This window comes from Coregonus clupeaformis, chromosome 16 (genome assembly GCF_020615455.1).
Source record: "Coregonus clupeaformis isolate EN_2021a chromosome 16, ASM2061545v1, whole genome shotgun sequence".
NCBI classification, from domain to species: Eukaryota; Metazoa; Chordata; class Actinopteri; order Salmoniformes; family Salmonidae; genus Coregonus; species Coregonus clupeaformis.
In genome coordinates, this window is record NC_059207.1 from 55,430,866 (window position 1) to 55,455,730 (window position 24,865).

The 24,865-nt window shown below is 41.2% G+C and overlaps 1 protein-coding gene across 2 annotated transcripts in view; it reads left to right on the plus strand.

Moving 5' to 3' along the window:
• The window catches only part of ksr2 (kinase suppressor of ras 2), a 163,558-nt gene extending 140,985 nt beyond the window's left edge, over positions 1 to 22,573 (plus strand). Inside the window, exons 18-23 of one of the 2 annotated variants that reach the window (XM_045225796.1) lie at positions 6,625 to 6,721; positions 12,884 to 13,017; positions 16,727 to 16,861; positions 18,207 to 18,336; positions 18,809 to 18,942; positions 19,156 to 22,573. In XM_045225796.1, the coding sequence (XP_045081731.1) occupies positions 6,625 to 6,721; positions 12,884 to 13,017; positions 16,727 to 16,861; positions 18,207 to 18,336; positions 18,809 to 18,942; positions 19,156 to 19,165 (640 nt within the window). In that variant the 3' untranslated portion in view covers positions 19,166 to 22,573. The other variant, XM_045225795.1, reaches the window with a different exon arrangement.
• The last annotated feature ends 2,292 nt before the right edge of the window (positions 22,574 to 24,865 follow it).

A 24,865-nucleotide genomic window follows, 5' to 3' on the forward strand; every position in this document is an offset into this window, starting at 1 on the left:
TCCCGGTGCGCCGGGTAGGCGGAGTTTGTGTTTCCAGACAAATAAAATGGTTAAAAATGGGAACGCATTTTTCTGAATCATGTCAACCTACCGTCAACAGCGCAACACAATTTTTTTTTTTTTGCGCAAGCCTTTATCGTTGGCTTTTCTACAGAAATGTTTGGTGATCAACTACGAATGCCTTGAAGATCGACCAGTTGGCGACCACTGATTTAGAGTATATACTGTATAGGCGGTGGTGTAATGTACTTAAGTCAAAATACTTTAAAGTACTACTTAAGTCGTTTTTTGGGGTATCTGTACTTTACTTTACTATTTATATGTTTGACAACTTTTACTTCAAAACATTCCTAAAGAAAATAATGTACTTTTTACACCATACATTTTCCCTGACACCCAAAAGTACTAGTTACATTTTGAATGCTTAGCAGGACAGGGAAATAGTCAAATTCACACACTTATTAAGAGAGCATCCCTGGCCATCTCTACTGCCTCTGATCTGATGGACTCACTAAACACAAATGATGCCTGAGTGTTGGAGTATGTGACTTTCACTTTTATTACTTCCAAACTTCTAACATTTAAGAATGATTGAGGCCACTGTGTTCTTAGGGACCTTCAATGCTGCCTTTCCAAATCATGTCCAATCAATTGAATTTACCACAGGTGGCGTTGCAAATGCCATGCTCTATCAACTGAGCCACAAGTATTTTCAGATTCAACAGTATTATCAGATTAACTGTTTTGTACAGATAATTATCAGACTCAAGTTACAAATGCTGGTAAACATTCAAATACATTTAGTTTAAAACAAATCTCAAAACTAGGGCATTGGGCCTTTACTAGTCCTGTATTAGCGGACCGATATAGACGCCTTCTGTGCGGGCAAAAAAAAAAATCTGCAAAATCGCTGTACCCCCACACCCAAACTACTTCCCGCAGCTATGATATTGGAGCCTCCCGAGTGGCGCAGTGGTCTAAGGCATTGCAGTGCTAGCTGTGCCACTAGAGATCCTGGTTCGAATCCATGCTCTGTCGTAGCCTGCCGCAACCGGGTGACCTGGGGCGGCGCACAATTGGCCCAGCGTCGTCCAGGGTAGGGGAGGGAATGGCCGGCGGGGATGTAGCTCAGTTGGGTTCGATTCCCACGGGGGTATGAAAAATTAAAAATAATGTATGCACTAACTTTAAGTCGCTCTGGATAAGAGCGTCTGCTAAATGACTAAAATGTAAATGATATTGGAGCAGTAGAGCTTCTAAATCGGCTACCATAACTTCAATGACTTTTGAAGTACCAAATAGCCTAGAGCAGGGTTCTTCAATTCCGGTCCTGGAGGGCCGAAACACTTCTGTTTTTTATTTCTACCTGGTGGTCCTCTGTAGCTCAGCTGGTAGAGCACGGCGCTTGTAACGCCAAGGTAGTGGGTTCGATCCCCGGGACCACCCATACACAAAAAAAAATTAATTATGCACGCACGACTGTAAGTCGCTTTGGATAAAAGCGTCTGCTAAATGGCATATTATTATTATTATTATAGTTAATTGCACTCACCTGGTGTCCCAGGTCTGAATTAGCCCCTGATTAGAAGGAGAGGATGAAAAACAGAGGTGTTTCGGCCCTCCAGGACCGGAATTGAAGAACCCTGGCCTAGAGGAACCAAATAGCCTAGAGGAAATGTCTGATTTTCAAGGTAAGCTATTCCATGATGACTGCATTGCGCATCGTAAATATTCAACCAAGACTGAACCTAGTTTACATACCCTTAGCATTTACTGGTAGATATCATAACACCTTTCCTACCACTGTCGGTCTTCGGTAAACTGCTCCATGCAACAACCAGCTGTTTGAGAGCTACGCGATCTCTCTGCCCAACAGATTGTTACTATATTTTTTTCACTGGCCCAAACGCGCTACTGACGGGGATGATCGACTGGCCTGGAGGGTTTCCAAAACCTCCCCCGTCAGCGGGCAGCCCTGTATGTCGAGCCCTGACACACACAGACAAGGGCATTCCCGTGCCATTGTTGCCTCTTCAAAAAGTTGGTATATTTTTGGTCAATTACACAAATCTGTTTGATTTAAATCATGAACATTTAAAAAAGCAAACTGTGAACCAAAAACTAACGTGACCAGGTAAAACATTTTTACTGGCACCCTTGAGATAAAAATAAAAAGTGCAATAAAAAAAAGAGAAAAACATAATCCAAAACAAAGGATTTAATGCTTGAAGTTGTATTAGTGCCATGTAAACTTAAACAATCAAGTGAATCTAAAAGAAATAGCAATACAATAGAAGCAATGTAGATTCCCTTCTTTGAAAATAGTAGTTCTTCCTTTGTGTTACTTCCTTTGTGTTGCTTCCTTTGTGCTACTGACTTGGTATCAAAAGCTGGGTCATTTGCATGACTTGAAACCGCATTAGCTCTTTCGCTAAATCACATAGGCATTATCTCTAGGACAGTGTTGCCCAACCCTGTTGCTGGAGAGCTACCCTCCTGTAGGTTTTCGCTTCAACCCCAGGTGTTATTAACCTGATTCATTTTATCAACCTGCTAATTATTAGAAGAAGGTGTGCTAGATTAGGGTTGGAGCAAAAACCTACAGGATGGTAGCTCTCCAGGAACAGGGTTGGGCAGTCCTGGGAAGTTTACTCATCAGCGAACCACCAACACTCGCAAATAGTTAAGAGGACTCAAAGTCAAACTGTATGCTTTGCCTTGTACTAAAATACAAAGTCATCCCCATCAGATGTGGGGTTAGACTGTTGCTCTGTACTGTACTTCCATCACCAACATTGAAATTATAGTACGTTCTTCACAATTGTTAATTTGCCAATGATTCCAGGAGGGTAACATGTTTGGAATTACACATCATATATGGACTACCCCTATTATATGGGGCTATGAAGGAAAATTATCTCTGCTGTGGTTTACATGTACAAACTGAATAATTGATTTATGTGCTCTGTCCCTATTAAATACATGTCATCATGAATAAATAAAAAAGGTCATTGAAGGGCTAATAATAGGACCTAGAAAAAAGATATCATGTCATACAGATACCATTTCATGTTGTCTAAAGTATAAGACCAATGGTTATTTCTATCGAGCGTAGGCCTGTCTTAATTTTGTTTGGACAAGGCCAAATATGGCTCATAAGGTTTTGACTGCTTGCCTAGAAATTTGGATACAAATGATCTATCGTTCTCTGAAGTCCTGAGTACTAGAAATGAGTGAGTGCATGAAATCAAAGTAAATGACAATGTCACAGCAATACTTGTATTTATTAGTCATAGCTAGCCGAGCTTGCGCTTATCATACCTAGAGGAACAGGAGCCTTAATTATTCCATTCAGACCCCGGAAAACAACAGGAAAAATGTAACCTGAATGAGGTAGAAATTGGCTCATACCAGATGGGGATGCAGGTTTCGTCAGTGATTGGGAAAATATAAATATTGATTGTTTGTGTTTGATTCGTCATGAGTGGCTGTGTGTGGACTGATTTGCAGGAGCGTCCGCAGCGTGGAATATTCATTAGTCTTTTCTCGTCACCGCAGGTTTCTATCCATACAGAATAATTACTCCGCTTTCAAAGCGAGGCTCTCTAGGCGCTCTGATTGTTTTGGTGACTTTATTAGCTTTTGATAAGAAAAGAGTGCCACGAATATAATGCCATCTCTGGCTGTATTCAAAACCTTCAGTACACACGCACACACATGCATGCACGCACTTACTCATGCACGCACGCACACACACACTCTTCAATGAGGTATGGCAGTAATTGATGACATCCCTGGATGTTTACCGGTACCTGAAGTTGTTGACAGTGACGGTGCATCATCAGGCGACAAAAGGCCCCTGTCTTGTCATCTGGAACCACAGAGGGCCCATAGAGATTCTAAAAATGGCTCCTGTCAGCTTACGACTTGGTATGAATGAATATGCATGAAGCCCTGGTATCAGCTGGGCCTCAGGTCATCTGGATGTCACCTATCTGCGTCAAGCCGTCACAGTCGGGATGAGGGGAAAGACTCTGGGGTAAGAGGAGGGGGTGAGGAGGTGAGACGAAGGGGTGAGGGGGATGGGAGGAGGAGGTGAGGAGGGTGAGGGGGAAGGCTTTGGGGTGAGAGGAGGGATGTGAGGGGGGAGGAGGTGAGAGGGGCTATTGGGGTGAGAAGATGTGAGGAGGTGTAATTCTGCACTCTAGGATGAAGGTTTCCATTGAAAAAAAAAATGTATGCACTCACTAACTGTAAGTCGCTCTGGATAAGAGTGTCTGCTTAATGACAAAAATGTACAAAAATGTAAATTATATCTCCTCCCCCTCCCCCCCTCCTCTTCCCCTCCCTCTTCCTCCTAACCTCATGTCCAACCTTGACAAGAATCAAGGAATCCTTCCACCTTTGAATGACAGCTCTATCCTTTCACAAGGGCCACCAACATGACAGCAAAATGTTCTGGTATAAAATATGGGCTACGCTTGTCAGGATTAAATGATAATGACATACTGTACAGTTGAATAGTCGGCAGATCAAAATTATCAGAGGACTTTGCTTTCGTGGAACCATTCTGTGGATAGAAAGATGGCAGGCAGCCCCTGGCTTTAGTTGTTCTCTGCTCTCATCCATCGCCTTCCCTCTGAGCCCAAACGAGGGGCCTTGGGGATAGATGTCACACAAGTTATTCCTCCACTACAAAGCCAAATGCTCAGTTTGTGGTCAATTGGCAATGTAATGTAATGTGATTAGAGGATATACAGTTGAAGTCAGAAGTTTACATACACTTAGGTTGGAGTCATTAAAACTCGTTTTTCAACCACTCCACACATTTCTTGTTAACAAACTATAGTTTTGACAAGTTGGTTAGAACATCTACTTTGTGCATGACACATGTAATTTTTCCAACAATTGTTTACAGACAGATTATTTCACTTATAATTCACTGTATCACAATTCCAGTGGGTCAGAAATGTACATACAATAAGTTGACTGCCTTTAAACAGCTTGGAAAATTCCAGAAAATGATGTCATGGCTTTAGAAGCTTCTGGTAGGCTAATTGACATCATTTGAGTCAATTGGAGGTGTACCTGTGGATGTATTTCAAGGCCTACCTTCAAACACAGTGCCTCTTTGCTTGACATCATGGGAAAATCAAAAGAAATCAGCCAAGACCTCAGAAAAAAAATGGTAGACCTCCACAAGTCTGATTCATCCTTCATCCAATTTCCAAACGCCTGAAGGTACCACGTTCATCTGTACAAACAATAGTATGCAAGTATAAACACCATGGGACCACGCAGCCGTCATACCGCTTAGGAAGGAGACGCGTTCTGTCTCCTAGAGATTAACGTACTTTGGTGCGAAAAGTGCAAATCAATCCCAGAACAACAGCAAAGGACCTTGTGAAGATGCTGGAGGAAACAGGTACAAAAGTATCTATATCCACAGTAAAACGAGTCCTATATCGACATAACCTGAAAGGCCGCCTAGCAAGGAAGAAGCCACTGCTCCAAAACTGCCATAAAAAAGCCAGACTACGGTTTGCAACTGCACATGGGGACATGTACTTTTTTGGAGAAATGTCCTCTGGTCTGATGAAACAAAACTGTTTGGCCATAATGACCATCGTTATGTTTGGAGGAAAAAGGGGGTGGCGTGCAAGCCGAAGAACACCATCCCAACCGTGAAGCACGGGGGTGGCAGCATCATGCTGTGGGGGTGCTTTGCTGCAGGAGGGACTGGTGCACTTCACAAAATAGATGGCATCATGAGGAAGGCAAAGTATGTGGATATATTGAAGCAACATCTCAAGACATCAGTCAGGAAGTTAAAGCTTGGTCGCAAATGGGTCTTCCAAATGGACAATGACCCCAAGCATACTTCCAAAGTTGTGGCAAAATGGCTTAAGGACAACAAAGTCAAAGTATTGGAGTGGCCCTGACCTCAATCCTGTAGATAATTTGTGGGCAGAACTGAAAAAGCGTGTGCGAGCAAGGAGGCCTACAAACATGACTCAGTTACACCAGCTCTGTCAGGAGGAATGGGCTTAAATTCACCCAACTTATTGTGGGAAGCTTGTGGAAGGCTACCTGAAACGTTTGACCGAAGTTAAACAATTTAAAGGCAATGCTACCAAATACTAATTGAGTGTATGGAAACTTCTGACCCACTGGGAATGTGATGAAAGAAATAAAAGCTGAAATAAATCATTCTCTCTACTATTATTCTGACATTTCACATTCTTAAAATAAAGTGGTGATCCTAACTGACCTAAAACAGGGCATTTTTACTAGGATTAAATGTCAGGAATTGTGAAAAACTGAGTTTAAATGTATTTGGCTAAGTTGTATGTAAACTTCAGACTTCAACTATATCACCAGTAGGGGTTGGCATGACAGGATGGATTTGTCCCTATGCTAGAACTGATACCATCATCATTGTTGCATATTTAATTCATTTAATTTAATTAACAATGCCCCCCTTGTAAAAAACAACAACAATATAGCATATGATTTCATGAAACAATGCATCTCTTACTGTGAAGATAAATGCTATTCTACTCTACTCTATTCTAATGTATAGTATGATGTGTTGTTAAGGTGTAGTGTCTATCTCTCTCTCAGCTTGTGTAAGGGAAGGACTCTATATTCGGTGGTGAGGGATGCCAAAGTCATCCTGGATGTCAACAAGACCAGACAGATCGCCCAGGAGATGGTTAAGGTCAGAAAAATGAAACATGCAATATATACACTGAGTGTACAAAACATTTAGAACACCTGCTCTTTCCATGACATAGACAGACCAGGTGAAAACTATGATCCCTTATTGATGTCACTTGTTAAATCCCCTTTAATCAGTGTAGATGAAGGGGAGGCGACAGGTTAAAGAAGGATGTTTAAGCCTTGAGACAATCAAATCAAATCAAGATTTATTTTTACAGCACATTTCAGACATGGAATGCAACACAATGTGCTTCACAGGAAAAAAAACTAATAAAAACAATGAAAATAAAAACGGAAATATTTACTACACAACAAACATTAGAGGATAAAAAACAAAAGAATAACAATAAAACTGAATGACTAAAAAGCACCCTAAGGAAAAGCAAAGCTAAAAAGGTGTGTTTTTAAGATCTCTTTGAAAAATGTCCACAGTTTCGGCCCCCTTCAGGTTCTCTGGCAGGCTATTCCAGAGGCTGGGGGCATAGTAACTAAAGGCTGCTTCTCCATGCCTCTTGGTCCTAGGCTTTGGGATAGTTAAAAGGCCAGTGCCAGAGGACCTGAGGGACCTACTGGGTACATAACTTAAAAGCGTGTCTGACATGTATTGGGGTGCACAATCGTGGATTGATTTAAAAAACAAAAGAAGAATCTTAAAATTAATTCTAAAACTCACAGGCAGCCACAGCAGAGACCTTAAAACCAGTGTAATGTGTGCTCTCCATCTGGTCTTGGTCAGTACCCATGCTGCAGCATTCTGTATGGCTTTCTTGGGTAGACCTGACAGGAGAGCTCAGTTGGTAGAGCATGGCGCTTGCAATGCCAGGGTTGTGGGTTCGTTTCCCACTGGGGGCCAGTATGAAAATGTATGCACTCACTAACTGTAAGTCGCTCTGGATAAGAGCGTCTGCTAAATGACTAAAATGTAAATGTAAAATGTCAAGCCTGCTTGTAATAAAAGCATGGATTAGTATCTCTGTATCAGCCTGAGAGAGAAATGGCCGCACCTTGGCAATGTTCCTCAGGGGGCAAAAAGCTATTTTGGTCACATTCCTAATGTGTAATTCAAAATTGAGTTCAGAATCTAAAATAACACCTAGGTTTTTTACCTGGTGTTTTGTTTTTAGTGCCTGTGAATTAAAATGTGCGGCCAGATTCGCTCTCTGTGCTTTGGCTCCAACAATAAGTACCTCGGTCTTGTCTTGATTTAGCTGGGGGAAGTTGTGAGCCATCCAAGTATTTAAATCACTAATACAGTCTAATTTATCTAATTTAGCTAAAATCCTCTGGTGACACAGAAATGTAAAGTTGTGTATCGTCTGCGTAGCAGTGAAAATCAATGCTGTGCTTTCTGATAATGCTGCCCAGGGGTAACCTATATAAACTGAACAGTACCGGACCCAAAATCGAACCTTGTGGAACGCCACATGTGATATGTATTTTCTCTGAGTTATGTTCACCAAGGGTGACAAAAAACTCTCAACCGGTTAAATAGGTCCTAAACCAATTTAGAACTGGACCGAAGAGGCCAACCCACCTCTCCAGTCTGTCCAGAAGAACATCATGGTCAACAGTGTCTAATGCAGAGAGCTGTTTGGCATCTGTTTTGGCTATAAGATCATTTACCACTTTAACTAAGGCTGTCTGTGCTGTGGTGGGCCCGAAAACCAGATTGGAATTTTTAAAAAATACAGAATTTTGCTTAAGAATGGAAGGTTGGAGATTGGCCGAAAATGTCTAAGAGCTGAAGAATTGCTTTTCTTCAGAAGGGGTTTCACCATAACAGTTTTTAGTGCAGTGGGGAAAGTGCCTGTGAACAGGGAGTGATTAACAATAGCTTGCACTTCTTCAGAGATGCAATTAAAAACTGTTTTAAAGAAGGTGGTGGGGATAGGATCGAGAAGGCAAGTAGAAGGCTTAAGTTGTGATATCACTTTCCTGAGCATGTCTGTGTAAACCAGGGAAAATAACTCCATAGTGCCTTTGCGTGGTAGGCCAGGGCACGTATCATCAAACTTCTCATCAGGTCTTGCTTGACAGGAACCCAGCCCAATGTTTGTTATCTTATCTCTGAAATATGTCACAAACTCATCACATTTAGATGGGGAGGAAAGTTCACATAGGTTTACGGGGGTAAGATTTATCAGGCCATCAATGGTTGAGAAGAGCACTCTCTAAACTATTCTGATTATTAGTGATCAAGTTAGAAAAATGAGCCCATTTTGCATTTCTAATTGCCTTGTTATAATTGCCAAGTTGCACACTCAGAATATCATAATGGACCTGCAACATTGACTTTTTCCACTTGCGCTCTGCCTTTCTGCAATTTCTCTTTAATTTATTAGTTTCCTCACTCATCCAATGGGCTCTCCATTTGGATATGGCCTTTTTCAACTATACTGGAGCTATGGCATCAATGGTTGCCCTTAATTTGTTATTAAAGTTATCAACTAAATCATCACAAGAGGATGGAGGATGGAGTATTGTTCATACACTAAATAAAATCTGTAGCAACTTCAGAGGTAAGATAGCATTTCTTCATAATGTGTTCAGTATTACCCTGTGCTATGGGCAATAAGGTAGTAAAAAATACACAGTGGTGATCAGATAAAGCAACATCAACAATAGAGGATATGTCAATAGAAAGCCTCTTGGTAATAATCAGGTCCAGAGTATGGCCGCGGCTATGGGTGGGCCCAGTAACATGTTGGATAAAGTCCATAGAGCTCAAAAGATTCAGAAATTCAATGGCCTTGGAGTCAGTCTCTTTGTCAACATGAATATTAGAATCACCCAACACAATGATTTTATCAGTTCTCAAGGACAATAGACAATAGTTCAGAAAAATCAGTAAAGTGGTGCAGTGCTTTGGTGGCCTATACAGGGTTATAGAATCCTGTAGCACTAACTCCAAACAGTTTTGGGACACTGTAAAGTCCATGGAGAATAAGAGCACCTCCTCCCAACTGCCCACTGCACTGAGGCTAGGAAACACTGTCACCACCGATAAATCTATAATAATCGAGAATTTCAACAAGCATTTTGCTACGGCTGGCCATGCTTTCCACCTGGCTACCACTACCCCGGCCACCAGCTCTGCACCCTCCGCTGCAACCCCCCCCTTCTCCTTCACACAAATTCAGACAGCTGATGTTTTGAAAGTGCTGAAAAATCTGGACCCCTACAAATCAGCTGGGCTAGACAATCTGGACCCTTTCTTTCTAAAATTAGCTGCCGAAATTGTCGCAATCCCTATTACTATCCTGTTCAACCTCTCTTTCATAACATCTGAGATCCCCAGAGATTGGAAAGCTGCCGCGGTCATCCCCCTCTTCAAAGGGGGTGACACTCTAGATCCAAACTGTTACAGACCTATATCCATCCTGCCCTGCCTTTCGAAAGTATTTGAAAGCCAAGTTAACAAACAGATCACCGACCATTTCGAATCCCACCGTACCTTCTCCGCTATGCAATCCGGTTTCCGAGCTGGTCATGGGTGCACCTCAGCCACGCTCAAGGTCCTAAACGATATTATAACCGCGATCGATAAAAGACAGTACTGCGCAGCCGTCTTCATCGACCTGGCCAAGGCTTTCGACTCTGTCAACCACCGCATTCTTATTGGCAGACTAAATAGCCTTGGTTTCTCAAATGACTGCCTCGCCTGGTTCACCAACTACTTCTCAGATAGTGTTCAATGTGTCAAATCGGAGGGCCTGTTGTCTGGACCTCTGGCAGTCTCTATGAGGGTGCCACAGGGTTCAATTCTCAGGCCGACTCTATTCTCTGTGTATATCAATGATGTCGCTCTTGCTGCTGGTGACGCTCGGATCCACCTCTATGCGGACGACACCATTTTGTATACATCTGGCCCTTCATTGGACACTGTGTTAACAAACCTCCAAACGAGCTTCAACCCCATACAACACTCCTTCCGTAGCCTCCAACTGCTCTTAAACACTAGTAAAACTAAATGCATGCTCTTCAACCGAACGCTGCTTGCACCCACCCACCCGACTAGAATCACTACTCTCGGCGGGTCTGACCTAGAGTATGTGGACAACTACAAATACCTAGGTGTCTGGTTAGACTGTAAACTCTCCTTCCAGACTCACATTAAGCATCTCCAATCAAAAGTTAGATCTAGAATCGGCTTCCTATTTCGCAACAAAGCCCCCTTCACTCATGCTGCCAAACATGCCCTCGTAAAACTGACTATCCTACCGATCCTTGACTTCGGCGATGTAATTTAAAAAAATTTCCTCCAACACTCTACTCAGAAAATTGGATGTAGTCTATCACAGTGCCATCTGTTTTGTCACCAAAGCCCCATATACTACCCACAATTGTGACCTGTACGTTCTTGTTGGCTGGCCCTCACTACATATTCGTCGCCAAACCCACTGGCTCCAGGTCATCTATAAATCACTGCTAGGCAAATCCCCGCCAAATCCCCGCTCACTGGTCACCATAGCAACACCCACCCGTAGTCTGCGCTCCAGCAGGTATATCTCACTGGTCATCCCCAAAGCCAACACCTCCTTTAGCCGCCATTCCTTCTAGTTCTCTGCTGCCAATGACTGGAACGAACTGCAAAAATCTCTGAAGCTGGAGACTTATCTCCCTCACTAACTTTAAGCATCAGTTGTCAGAGCAGCTTACCGATCACTGCACCTGTACACAGCCATTCTGAAATTAGCCCACCCAACTACCTCATCCCCATATTGTTATTTATTTTGCTAATTTGCACCCCAGTAACTCTATTTGCACATCATCTTTTGCACATCTATCATTCCAGTGTTAATACGAAATTGTAATTATATTGCACTATGGCCTATTTATTGCCTTACCTCCATAATTTACTACATTCGCACACACTATATATATATATTTTCTGTTGTATTTTTGACTATGTTTTGTTTACCCCATATGTAACTCTGTGTTGTTGTTTTTATCACACTGCTTTGCTTTATCTTGGCCAGGTCGCAGTTGTAAATGAGAACTTGTTCTCAACTGGCTTACCTGGTTAAATAAAGGTGAAATAAAAAAAATTATAAAATAAAATGGCCAGCACTTGTGGCTGACATTTAAACAGTATAGCATGATGCTCAAAAGACCCAAAGTCACCAAATGAAATGTCCTTACAGCTGAGAGCATTAATATATAATAGAAGCTGTCCCCCCACCCCTTTTCCCTTTTCTGATAGAGTATGAAAAGCTGTAGTCCGGGGGGGTGGCTTCAATAAGAGCGACACTACAGTCTGAAGACAGCCATGTTTCAGTGAGAAACATGCAATCAACTTTGCGCTCAGTAATGAGGTCATTCACGAGAAAGGTTTTGCTATTGATTGCTCTAACATGTAAAATTGCCTGGGGCATCTGCCTAGAGGTAACCAATTGAATAACAACCAAATTATTAAAGGTACAATTACGTTTTCTGACAGTCTGCAATCTATCAGAATGGTAGGAGATGACAGTTTGTATAAACTCACTAGAAGGCGGAGTTAAAGGAACATCAATTAGGTTACTCACAATAACCATAGTTGAGACATGGATTGTGTATGTGTGACATCCAGCCAACTTGACACAACTGTGGGAAGCATTGGAGTCAACATGGGCCAGCATCCCTGGGGCGGCAGGTAGCTTAGTGTTTAAGAGCGTTGTACCAGTAACCGAAAGGTCGCTGGTTCTAATCCCCGAGCCGACTAGGTGAAAAATCTGTCGACGTGCCCTTGAGCAAGGCACTTAACCCTAATTGCTCCTGTAAGTCGCTCTGGATAAGAGCGTCTGCAAAATGACCAATTTTTTTATTTTATTTTATCCCTGTGGAACGCTTTCGACACCTTGTAGAGTCCATGCCCCGACGAATTGAGGCTGTTCTGAGGGCAAAATGGGTGGAGGGGTGCAACTAAATATTAAGAAGGTGTTCCTAATGTTTGGTATACTCAGTGTATATGGTTATATAGGTAACATCATGAATAGTGATTCAACATTATCTGTAGCACAGCATGGTCAATACATGTCATAGAGACTGTGGCTGGAATGAGATCAATCAATCAAGTTCAGTCAGGTTTTTTGTGACATTGGTCACAAAATGCTTTACAGTGACTCAACCTAGACCCCTGACGAGTTATATTGTTTGTTTGTGTTTGTATTGTTTTAAGGGGATGGGCTATCTCCACGCCAAGGGGATCCTACACAAGGATATGAAGTCCAAGAATGTCTTCTACGACAACGGCAAAGTGGTCATCACCGACTTTGGACTTTTCACCATATCTGGGGTTCTGCAAGCCGGCAGGTGGGTAGCTACTGTTGTACTCAATGTATTTATTTATTTGGATCAACTAAGGTCTCGCTCAGAAAAGTGATTCTTTATCTCAAGGGACTTCCTGGTTAAAAAAAGGATACATAGAAAACAAAAATGAAACATCAGTGCTAAACGCGTCATTATTAACCCCTACTGTTGTGACAGTTATTATATTGCAGTGATGACTCTTTAGTGGCTCATTGGTCAGTATTAGCCAGAAAATTATATGGATCGGTGCTAATCTCTTTTTAAAAAATTATCCCTGAGTGTGATTAAAATCTATTTCGGCTGCAACCGCTGTGCTGAAATGGCTTCTCCCTGAAATGGCTTCTCCCTGAAATGCCAACAGCCACAACTTTCATACAGCAAGGAATTCTAATCAATCTTAGACATAAAACTATATAACTCTACCCACATGTACATATTACCTCAACTACCTCAACTTGCCGGTGCCCCCGCACATTGACTCTGCAACGGTACCCCCCTGTATATATAGCCTCCCTACTGTCACTTTATTTTACTTCTGCTCTTTTTTTTCTCAACACTTTTTTTGTTGTTGTTTTATTCTTACTTTTTTTGTTTAAAATAAATGCACTGTTGGTTAAGGGCTGTAAGTAAGCATTTCACTGTAATGTCTGCACCTGTTGTATTCGGCGCATGTGACCAATAAAATTTGATTTGATATAAGCAGCAAGGACATAATAAATCTTAGATATAGAAATGGAGCAACTCAATGTGTGTGTTTGTGTGCGTGTCTGTGTGCGTGCATGCTTTAGTGTGTGTGTGTGGGTGTTTTGTTCTCTATGCAGTAAGTTTACTGTGTCTATAGATTTTGATTGACATGTATGGTAAGATAACTGCTATAATTGACTGGATTTGATTTGTCATAATGGATTTTTGTATTTATTTAATTGCGACATCAATTAAAAATATCTAGCAGTAGGTGTGAGATGCTTTCCAGCTAATGACTGTGAGAGGATTACACATGCTTTGTACTATTAATTATTATAATCAGAAATATGTTGATTTATATAACTGACTTTTCAACAAGTTTGCACAACACAGTTTAACCCTGGGGTTGCGGAGGAGTGCATTGCATCACCATGGATGGAAGAGTATAGGTGATGAACAATAGCTGTTTATGTCAAATGAAAATGGATGGTTTCATAATGGCATTCGTATCAGCTCATTAAAACCATAAGCCCCTTTCAAACTAGATGCTGAGGAGTTGATGTAGACAGACAGTTATGCAATGCATTGACATGATGCAACATGCACCTAGATCTTATCCTTTCTATTGTTCGTTCCCGGTGTTGCTAGCTGCCATTTTAGGTTTGCTGTGACATCAATACTTCGTATAGTGAACATCTCCCACTTATTGACTAGACACAAGCAGAGCCATAGAGCATTGTGTCTATGGACAAAGGCAGACTGAGAATTCTAAGGATTCTAAAAGAACATCGAAAGATTCTAAGATATGTAAAGACTTTGTGAATCACTCTGCTCATTGTGTTGGGATGGTTTTCAGGAACTGTTGGTACCGCAGTGCCGAACAAAGAGAGAACCTGGAGATGGTTGTTTTAGTATTTCGTCTTGTGCTAGTTGACTTGCAGTGTAGAATTTCAATAGCCTCTATGAAATCACTGCCTGCCAATGCACACAATGGCCACAATGGGGCCTACCGTTTATCAGGTTATCATTTGACGTTATTGCCGTCTTTCGGTTGATGGAGAAAGCCAAAAAAAAGGAAAATAATAAAAACATGTTTTTGTTGCTGTTTTTAGACAGTACACCCGCCACCCGGCTTCTTACTGCACACTCATTGGAACTTTTGTATTGTGATAAATACCCAGAACCCTCTCCTTTCAAAGTTAAATACATTTCTGGGAACAGATAGCTAGGTGTGACGTGGGTAGCCACACTCGAGCCTCAGTCAGTTCCGCGACTTGTTTGTGTTGTTGTTTATTTATTTATTTCTGCCTAAATGTTTTAATTGGACGGCAAAATGGCTAGCTAATTAGTAGGTCTGACAGAATGACAAGACAAGCATTTACCTACCGCCCCACTCTGAGCAGGAACATTATGTTCAATTCAATGAACTTTATCATCTGAATAACATGGCTGTTTGCCATTGCAGAGGAGGGGAGAGCATTGAGAACCTGTACAAACAATAATGCCCCTGAATATTCTCCTGCATACACTGAGTGTACAAAACAGTAGGAACAACTTCCTAGTATTGAGTTGCACTCCCTTTCGCCCTCAGAACTACCCACCCCTACCCCACCCCCACAAAAATAAATAAATATATATATATATATATTGTAAAGTGGTTATCCCACTGGCTATCATAAGGTGAATGCACCAATTTGTAAGTCGCTCTGGATAAGAGCGTCTGCTAAATGACGAAAATGTAAATGTAGAACAGCCTCAATTCGTTGGGGCATGGACTCTACAAGGTGTCGAAAGCGTTCCACAGGGATGCTGGCCCATGTTGACTCCAATGCTTCCCACAGTTGTGTCAAGTTGGCTGGATGTCCTTTGGGTGGTGGACCATTCTTGATACACACGGGAAACTGTTGAGCGTGAAAAACCCAGCAGCGTTGGAGTTCTTGACACAAACCGGTGCGCCTGGCACCTACTACCATACCCTGTTCAAAGGCACTTAAATATTTTGTCTTGCCCATTCACCGTCTGAATGGCACACATACACAATCCATGTCTCAATTGTCTCAAGGCTTAAAAATCCTTCTTTAATCTGTCTCCTCCCATTCATCTACACTGATTGAAGTGGATTTAACAAGTGACATCAATAAGGGATCATAGCTTTCAGCTGGATTCACCTGGTCAGTCTATGTCATGGAAAGAGCAGGTGTTCACAATGTTTTGTACACTCAGTGTATATCCCATTATAGAATAGAGACCAGAATAGAACAGAATAGATAGAATAGACATTAGAGTTAGAATATCATCAGATTCAGTTGGGAGTTAAATTAAACCATCAGCTTCATGACTCAACGGATTGTTAACTGTCATCATGACGATAGTGTTACTATGAATACTAATGTACTAGACTGGACAGATACAGTACCATTGGATGGACATACCCACACCAGTTCTCTGCTGTGCTGTGTTAGACAGGCACACTGCCAGCTATCTATCTGAGTGAGCACTCAGGATGCATTTTGAAGTAGTTGTGAATGTCATAATGCTAGAGGGAGAGAGACAGCGAGAGGGAGGGAGAGAGAAAGAGAGAGAGAGAGGGAGATAGGCAGGTTGGAATATAGTGGAGAGGGAGAGGAGAGTCTGACTGAGTCATAAGGAATTAGAATTTCTAATGGGGTTTGATTGCATCCAGGATTTTTCAGTCAGGGTTCGTTTGGACTAACGGGTGAGGAAGGAAAGGACAGATTCAACCTTGAGACAAAATGCTGCTTTAACTCCATTAGATGTCTACCAGTGTCCAAATGAACTATAAGTAGTAATTCTGTATTTAGATCAAAATTACATGGCACAAAAATGTAACACTATTTTTTTTTTTTACATTTGACTACAACTTCTGTGGAGGGATGACATTTGGAAATCCTGAACAATTAGAAAAGGAAAATGGCCGTCCTAAACGTTGAGATAAATATGAAAGATCACCACACACCACATCACAGAATTCAGACTGTCCTGTCTCTTTTCTGTCCCCTCTTTGTAGCCGTAGAGAGGACAAACTGAGAATCCCCAGTGGATGGCTGTGTCACCTGGCCCCTGAAATAGTCTCTCAGCTCTCCCCTGAAACAGAGGAGGACAAGCTGCCTTTCTCCAAACAGTCAGATGTCTTTGCTTTCGGGTGAGTACAGCTACGTCTCAAATGGCACCTTATTCCCTATTTAGTATAGTACTCTTGACCAGGGCCCGTAGCTCTTCTCTTTGTTCTGAGGAGTGTTTTAGGGGCCTCTTTACTCTGAAGGTTTTCCCAGAGTCTCTGTCTTGTTTTCATTGGACCTTCACGACTGATTTTATTGAATTGAATTGAATTGAATTGAATTGAATTGAAAAAACGTCATCCCACAAGGGGAACTTGGATTTGACAGCAGCAAGACACATACTGTGATGTTTTTTAGGTTCTAATCCATCTCATCCAAATCATGTTTGGAATGGTTATAATAACCAAGGCCAGGAGTCTTTCCTGGCCACCTGACCTGACCAGGAACAACTCTGGTATCCTAGTTATAACACTCCATTCTCCAGGCCTGCCTTTCCATTTGTATTTTTTCCTCTTCTGTGATCGTCACAGACGCCTTTGCGTGGCTGGACCCTGCTCTGTTGGCTCCTAACACAATTGCATTTTCAGATGCCCTCCCATATGGAGGGACTGTCACTGAATCAGTCTGAGGGGGATGGATGCAGCATTCACACACGCTGTATGGGTCCCAAATGGCACCCTATTCCCTATATAGACCAGAGCCCTATGGGAATAAAGGGTATAGGGTGCCATTTGGGACGTAGCCACTGTCCAGCTGGTCTGTTGGTGCCTTAGTGTTACCTAGAGGTGACCCCTGAAGCTGTTTTACATATTCAACAATTCTCCATGTATTTTTCTGTCTTGGCCGAATGCTATTTTTATGCTACTCAAAACCCGGTCGTTGACATGGCAGTGGAAAAAATGCCTTGTCATAATGATAAGAGAGGATGCTGTGACGATGTTGATGACGTATGATTATGATTATGAGTTAATGGACTGTTTATCAGATAATATACATCTATCAGGTTTGATATAAAGTTAGTTAAAGGGTTGTTTCTTTAAAAAAGGCAACCTTGTGGTCTGACTGTCAGACTCATTGTGGGTGCTTCTGGAGCTTTTAAGTGTATTCTGACAACCACAACGGACATACAGTATAGAAATCCAGGTTTAGATATTCAACTTGGTGTGATACCGCTTGTGTGTGAACGTCTGTTGTAGTATTTATTTTATAATGTCCACATTATAGGAAAATATTACATGCACACATCCAATCTCTCTGAGCAGGTGCTGGATATATATATTTTTAAAAGACGCGGCACCCCGCATGGTATGCTACCATGGGATTTATCTGTGACCAAGTTAAATGCATAATGCCATCATTTCAATTTAGTAAACCATGGGATATTTCATACATCCGCTCCAACTGATTCCCCCTGTACTGTCCCTACAGCACTATCTGGTATGAGTTGCATGCACGTGAGTGGCCTTACAAGAACCAGCCAGCAGAGGTTATCATCTGGCAGGTGGGCAGTGGGATGAAGCCCAACCTCACACAGATCGGCATGGGCAAAGAGATATCGGTGAGTGTTCCTCATATACAGTAAACTAGCTGTACCACATTTCAGGTAAAAGTCGCTCACTAGTTGTAGGTGTACATATTGTATGTCCGTGGGCAAAGTGATATCGCTGAGTGGTGTTCTTTGTAATACTGCACTGTTGACTGTTTTTCTTCACAGAGCGACGCACCCCACCTGGTTGTTTTTAGGTGTGATCTGCATACTTATCAATTCACAGGTGTTCAGAATGAGCATCTTCGTTCCTGGAATGTTCTTGGAATAAGACTAAGTGATCATGTACACCTGTCTGGGCGGTCTGGGATGTTTTTGAGTTTTCTGTTGGCTGTTGAGTTATTTGTGTTTTCTGAACCACTCCACACTAGAAGTTCTCTCACTGGTGGCATTCATCCATTTGTCCAGTTACACTTTCTCTCCCGTGTTTCCTGTGTCTACCTGGGTCTCTAAAGGGGAGTCTGTTCTGTCTCTCTCTGTCCAGGACATCCTGCTCTTTTGCTGGGCGTTCGAGCAGGATGAAAGGCCCAGCTTCTCCAAGCTGGTGGATCTGCTGGAAAAGTTGCCAAAACGGAACCGTCGCCTTTCCCACCCAGGGCACTTCTGGAAGTCAGCTGAGTATGTCAAATGAGATAGGCGCTAAACAACAACAAGGTTTACCACTACAACACCCACCACTCACAAAACCACAACTCCCTTAGATTGCACTGAATCCAAATGCCAATCAATGAGTAAAACTGTCTAGACTATAGTATGTATCCTCATGGAGTGTGTGTGTGTGTGTGTGTGTGTGTGTGTGTGTGTGTGTGTGTGTGTGTGTGTGAAGAATAGGTGCAGTTGACCAAGACCCCCTGAACCTAGACTTCTCAACATCCTCTGAACTCATATTTTTGGGTTATTGTTTAATCAAATGGAATATATGTTTTATTTGATTACTCAAATGACCTGTTCAGTTTGTTTGTTGGCTTATTTATTTTGGAATGTCTTTTTCTCAATGTCACATGTTTTAATGAGAGTTCTTTTTGTCATGAATCACTTCATTCTCTACGGAAAATGCATTTTCTTGAACAAATGCAGGACTTTTTTTGAGTATTTTCTTTTCGGAATGAAATTGTTTTTAGAATGAAAGTAATTATTTTACGAATTGTAAAATTTACAAGTCATTGTCTTGCCATTTCCCTTGTATGTCAACTGTCGCTGTCATGTGTTATTTCTGGTTACCTCATGGTCTCTCATGTGTGAATGTCTACATGTTTGTGTTTTCTACGTTTGTCTCAAAGCTTTATCTTATAGTCCATTATTTACTATTGAATGTGATGACTCCATTCCTGCCAATTGTAGGGCTGGATGATGGTACAGGACCTTGGTACGAAACTGTTCTCCAATTGGCCTGTGCTTTGATTATTGCCTGTGAACGCTGTTGAGCATGCATCAAAAATGGCATCCTGTTCCATACATGGTGCACTACTAAGGTCAAAAGTAGTGCACTAGATAGGGAATAGAATGTGAGATGTTTGAACAACAGCCTTTTTTTCAAACTGTGCCCTTTGGCTGTTGGTTCATTCAGTAGGCCTACACTGACTGACTGGAAGTCTCTCACTCTAATGTGAAAACGCTGACACTTTAAATATATCTCATTACAGTACCTACTATGAACTCGCTTAAACACCTTGGAGAATTGCTGTTACTGAGCCCATGGAGAAATAGGTGTATACTTTAGTGTTTTAAAGTGGGCGAGGGTAATCACAGATGAATAGCTAGCTAAGCTCACCATTTACCTCCATTAATTATGACACAATAGATTCACTTCAGGAATTCTTCAGCCCTATAATTGACAAAGCACTTTCTGAACAGACACCATGATACAGTATATTCTAGTAACATGACTGTGTCCATGACCTGGCCATTTGTATAATATATTTCACAGCGATATTTTAAATATAGCTAGCTAGAGCCCAGTCAGACTGAATGAAATCGTTATGGATGGAAAGCGGTGTCTCAGTAAGAACAGCCATGTCCTATATAGATGCAGACAATCCAGTCCTGTATAAAGCCATTTCTACTACACTATATTATACAGTACATGTATACATCCGCCAGTGTTGGAAATGCATACAAACAATTTGCTGCTGTTTTTTTTTGGAGTACATCTGTCTATTTTGGAATTGCTGGGATTCCGATATTGTACGTGGGTCATTTATATTTGTACTGTTTGTAACTTCTAAGTGCATGAAATGGACTATAAAGGATCTATTCTTGTTATTACGATAAAAAGTTGACTCCTTCAGCTTTATATTAAGTATGTTATCACTGCGGTATTTTCTGATGTATCTTTTGTCAGCATAGGGCCGTCAAATGATACGGATACAACAGTTCATAATGTTATACTGCCGGCTTTGTAAAAAAGGAAATGTTCAAAAATGATGTTTAAGAGAATGATTGTAATATTATATTTATACATTATAATAGCCTATCGTGAAGAGGAATAACCAATTGTGCTGAATTCGACAAGAATCTGACTAGAAAACGATTCAACATTTAGTGCCAAGTGTACATAACAGATTGTAGACCTTGTTTTATCATCAGTTGCTGTAAATCAATATTCCGGCAGCACTTTATATAAACTCCACGTAATAAAGCATTTATAATGAATTAGTACATTGTTTATTATTCATTTATTAATAATTACTGCCACATTTGTAAATGGTATTAACCTAGTTATTCACACATTTATAAACAACTTTTAAAGTATTTAATAATGAGTCATAAGATCATTTCTATCAAAAAGATGGACATGCCATTGCTAGACATTCCAGCAGTACCTGATGCTCCTTAAGGTCTCAAAATGGCCCCTAGAACATATCAATGGTTAAACAATAATCACACAATACAGAGGATGTTTAAGAAAATATATTGGACATTCCAAAACAGTCACACTGTTGTAATAGTGTGATGTGAATCTTCAGACACCCTCTATGCTGAGTAAAATAATGTTTTTAGTCCGAAAGTGCTAACATAAGCGTTTCTTGGCCGTGACTTTTCTACCAAAACCAAAGTGTGGATTTCGTTCACTCCTTAGAGAAGTCTAATCTCGGTTAACCCAGAACTAAAATCGCACGTAATTCAGTCCGAAATTGCTGCTCGCTATCCCGTTGTCACAGACTCTTCGGTTTACACTCAGAATCTGTCCACGAGAGATTAAGATCAGTCCATGGACTGTTTGCAAATATCTGAATACATCCCATTACCTTACTACCTTTAAAGGCCCAGTAAAGGTGGCGCCAAACAAAGCCATGTGTGAAAATAGTGCGGTTAAATGACTAAAGCACTGGAAGCATTTTAAGGTTATTCATGTGTCATTTCTACTTACAATTCATACATGTAACATTTCTACCGCAATCACATATCAGTAGTATTGGAGGAATACAAATCCACTAGAGAAAAACTGTCCGGTCCGTCCAGCTGTTGTTTGTAGGCTACATCTCCCTGTTTTAGTTTGCGTTCGCAAGGTTGACAACATTAGCTCATTAACTCTTCGTTAAGTCCTTGCAACAGTTGTTTTTGTGAATAAAATGTTTGATATATTTCATTTAACATCCTGTGTTGTGTGCGTGTTCTTTTACCATTAATATGTTCTAGGCTATTTTGAGACCTTAAGGAGCATCAAGTACTGCTGGAATGTCTACCGCTGGAATGTCTACCAATGGCATGTCCATCTTTTTGTGAGAAATTACACAAAGTATTTATAAAGTATATATAGCCCACACTTTAGACGAGGTCACACAAAAGACTAATGATTAGTAAAATGTTTATAAGGACCTATATTAAACATCTTATTAATGGAGTAATGATTAATAAATTATGAATAAACTATTTACCAATCCAGTATAAGTGGTTTATTATGTGGTTATTATAAAGTGGTACCAATAATCCATGTGAACTCACTAAAGCAGTTTTGGTGTACAGGATTTTTGGCTTACTTTATGAATTGTGTTGTGATTTTGTCGTATTTTTGTGTTCATTCAGATTTATTTTTATCCATATACCTTACTATATTACGTAAGCATTTATGCTGTGTTTCTTTTTCTGATTCAGTCCTTGTATTGTAGAGTATAGCTCCAAAAGCTTGTATTTATCGATGCCTTATGGTCCATGGCTTAGTGACGGGTAGATTCATCAGAAGCTTTTTGTTTGCACTCATCCTCTCAATGAAAAGTGTATGACAATAAAAATGTGTTTTCATTTTGGATGTTTTTTGTTCGTTTTTACTCATCTTATATCTTACCCCCTCCTCTTCTCCTTGTTTTGCCCTTGTTACTTTGAAAACGTTTAACACACCCAAATATCTTTATTTAAACTGGGCCCAAAGTCCGTTTCTAACATCAAATCAACTGACATTAAAAGGTCTATAAAATCTATTAAAAAAGATAACTGAAGCAGTAAAACACAAATCTGTATTAAAGGTATCAATCAGGGAAAGTTTGAGTTGCTTCAAATGTAATGGTGGACATCAATGGCATCAATATCTACCAACAACCCATCAAGAGTATTTAAACAGTAACGAGATTCAAAATGGCTAGCATATCGTCCCAAAATATATTTGTCCTTTTAGCAAATTGGCAGCAATAGTGTATTTGCATGGGTCTCTTTAGGTCCGTAGGGACCTGGAGGGTTGACTGTGCCAGGGTCCTCCCTTACATATCCCAGAATTCATGTAGAATGGATCATTCTCCTCATTGGCTCTTCCCGTTGTATTTTGATGTATTTTTTGGCCACACATTCCTGCCTGCCCCAAGAGAAGGAATGGTTCAGGACCATAGTGCAGGGAAAACTCATGCGATGCTGTGATGTCGCATAATTGTTCAAATAGCGCATTCCCCTTGAGACTTCAGGTTAGCTTGTCTAAAGCCCTGCCTCTGTGAGGGAAAGTCACAACGCCGCTGATGGTTTGTGTCTGTGTGCTAGCCTCGCTTGCTGCCTCTGCTTTACACCGGCGTGTGCGTGGTCAGGTGTGTGACTTGCAGACCGAGGAGGTAGAGAAGTGCACTCTTAGAAAAAAGGGTTCCAAAAGGGTTCTTCGGCTGTCCCCATAGAACCCTTTTTAATTCCAGGTAAGACCTTTTTTGGTTCCAGGTAGAACTCTTTTGGGTTCTATGTAGAACCCTTTGCGTAAAGGGTTCTACCTGGAACCAAAATGTGTTATTCACAGGGTTCTCCTATGGGGACAGCCAAATAACAATTTTAGGTTCTAGATAGCACCTTTTTTTCTAAGAGTGTGGGGGAGGAGAGAGGGAAGACAGAGAGATGGAAGGGAAAGGTGGATGGATGGATGGATGGATGGGAGCACTGGGTCCTCCACACATTCCCTCCCTTCTTCCATCTCTACCTCCTGTCTTCCATCTCTAACTCCCACTCCACTACTTCTGACCACCCCCACTCAGGTGTAAAATTCACATACATTCTGGAGATATCTTTCTCAATGATGGTGTAGTCAAGTCTTTTGAGGCAAAGAAATAGCAGTCTACTTACTCGAGTTGTTTTTGTTTGTGCTTGGAGATCATCTGCCGTGTTGAGTGTGTGGGGAGATGGGGGTAGGAGCGGTGTGTGGAGAGGTGGAGAGATGGTAAATGAGGTAATACCAGTAATACCACCAGATCCTGGGTTCTCCACCTCTAACGGGAATAATAATTAACCCATCACATCCTGATCCTCACACAATTAGCCCACATTAGCTTGATGACTTTTCTCCTGTTCTGTACGTCAAACACATGTACATCATTTCCCGGTAAATCCCCTCTAAACGAGGAAGATCTGGTGGAGGAATTATCCCATAGATTCTAGAATGCTGTCATTAGTGACAATATCATGTCCTGGTGATCAAGATTCCATTTGCAGGTTCATCAGGAATGTATTGTTCTTTCATGCCAAAATCTGGGAATGACAAATATTATATACACAAACAACCTGTAGACTAGACTATAACCTAAACCCCACTTGAATTAAATGTATGTTTCTTTTGTGTTGTTTTTCCTACTGTTTTCGCATGATGTTTCGTTGGAACCTTTGGATCTTTCCATGACCATCTTCTCTCTTCCCCATCATGTATATTTTTGCTTCATCCATTGTAAAGTTGTCATACAGAGAGCTGAACACAGAGCAACCCAGGCTGCAGGTAAAGATACCTTATTTCTAAATGCTGTCCCTGTTGTACCAATGGCTTCAGGATGGTTTCTATACCAATAGGTATGTAAGACCCAAACATGGTCCAAGGTCTTGCATATCTCACTAAGAGCGAGCAAGTCAATGAAAGTTATACCTTTACGGACTGGCGCAAGTAACTGAAAGGCAATGAGGCAAAATCTTGTAAGATAGATTGGAGCAACTGTAAGTTAATGAAGCCTATAGCTTTAAGATTGTATCAAAACATTGAAGCACATGCAGTATAGTAGCTTTAGAAACTGCCAATTTGGTGCAACAAATGAGCTGTCTGAGAGTTAGCGGTAGTTTCACAGCCTCCAAAGTGTGTGGGCTTTATTCCTCC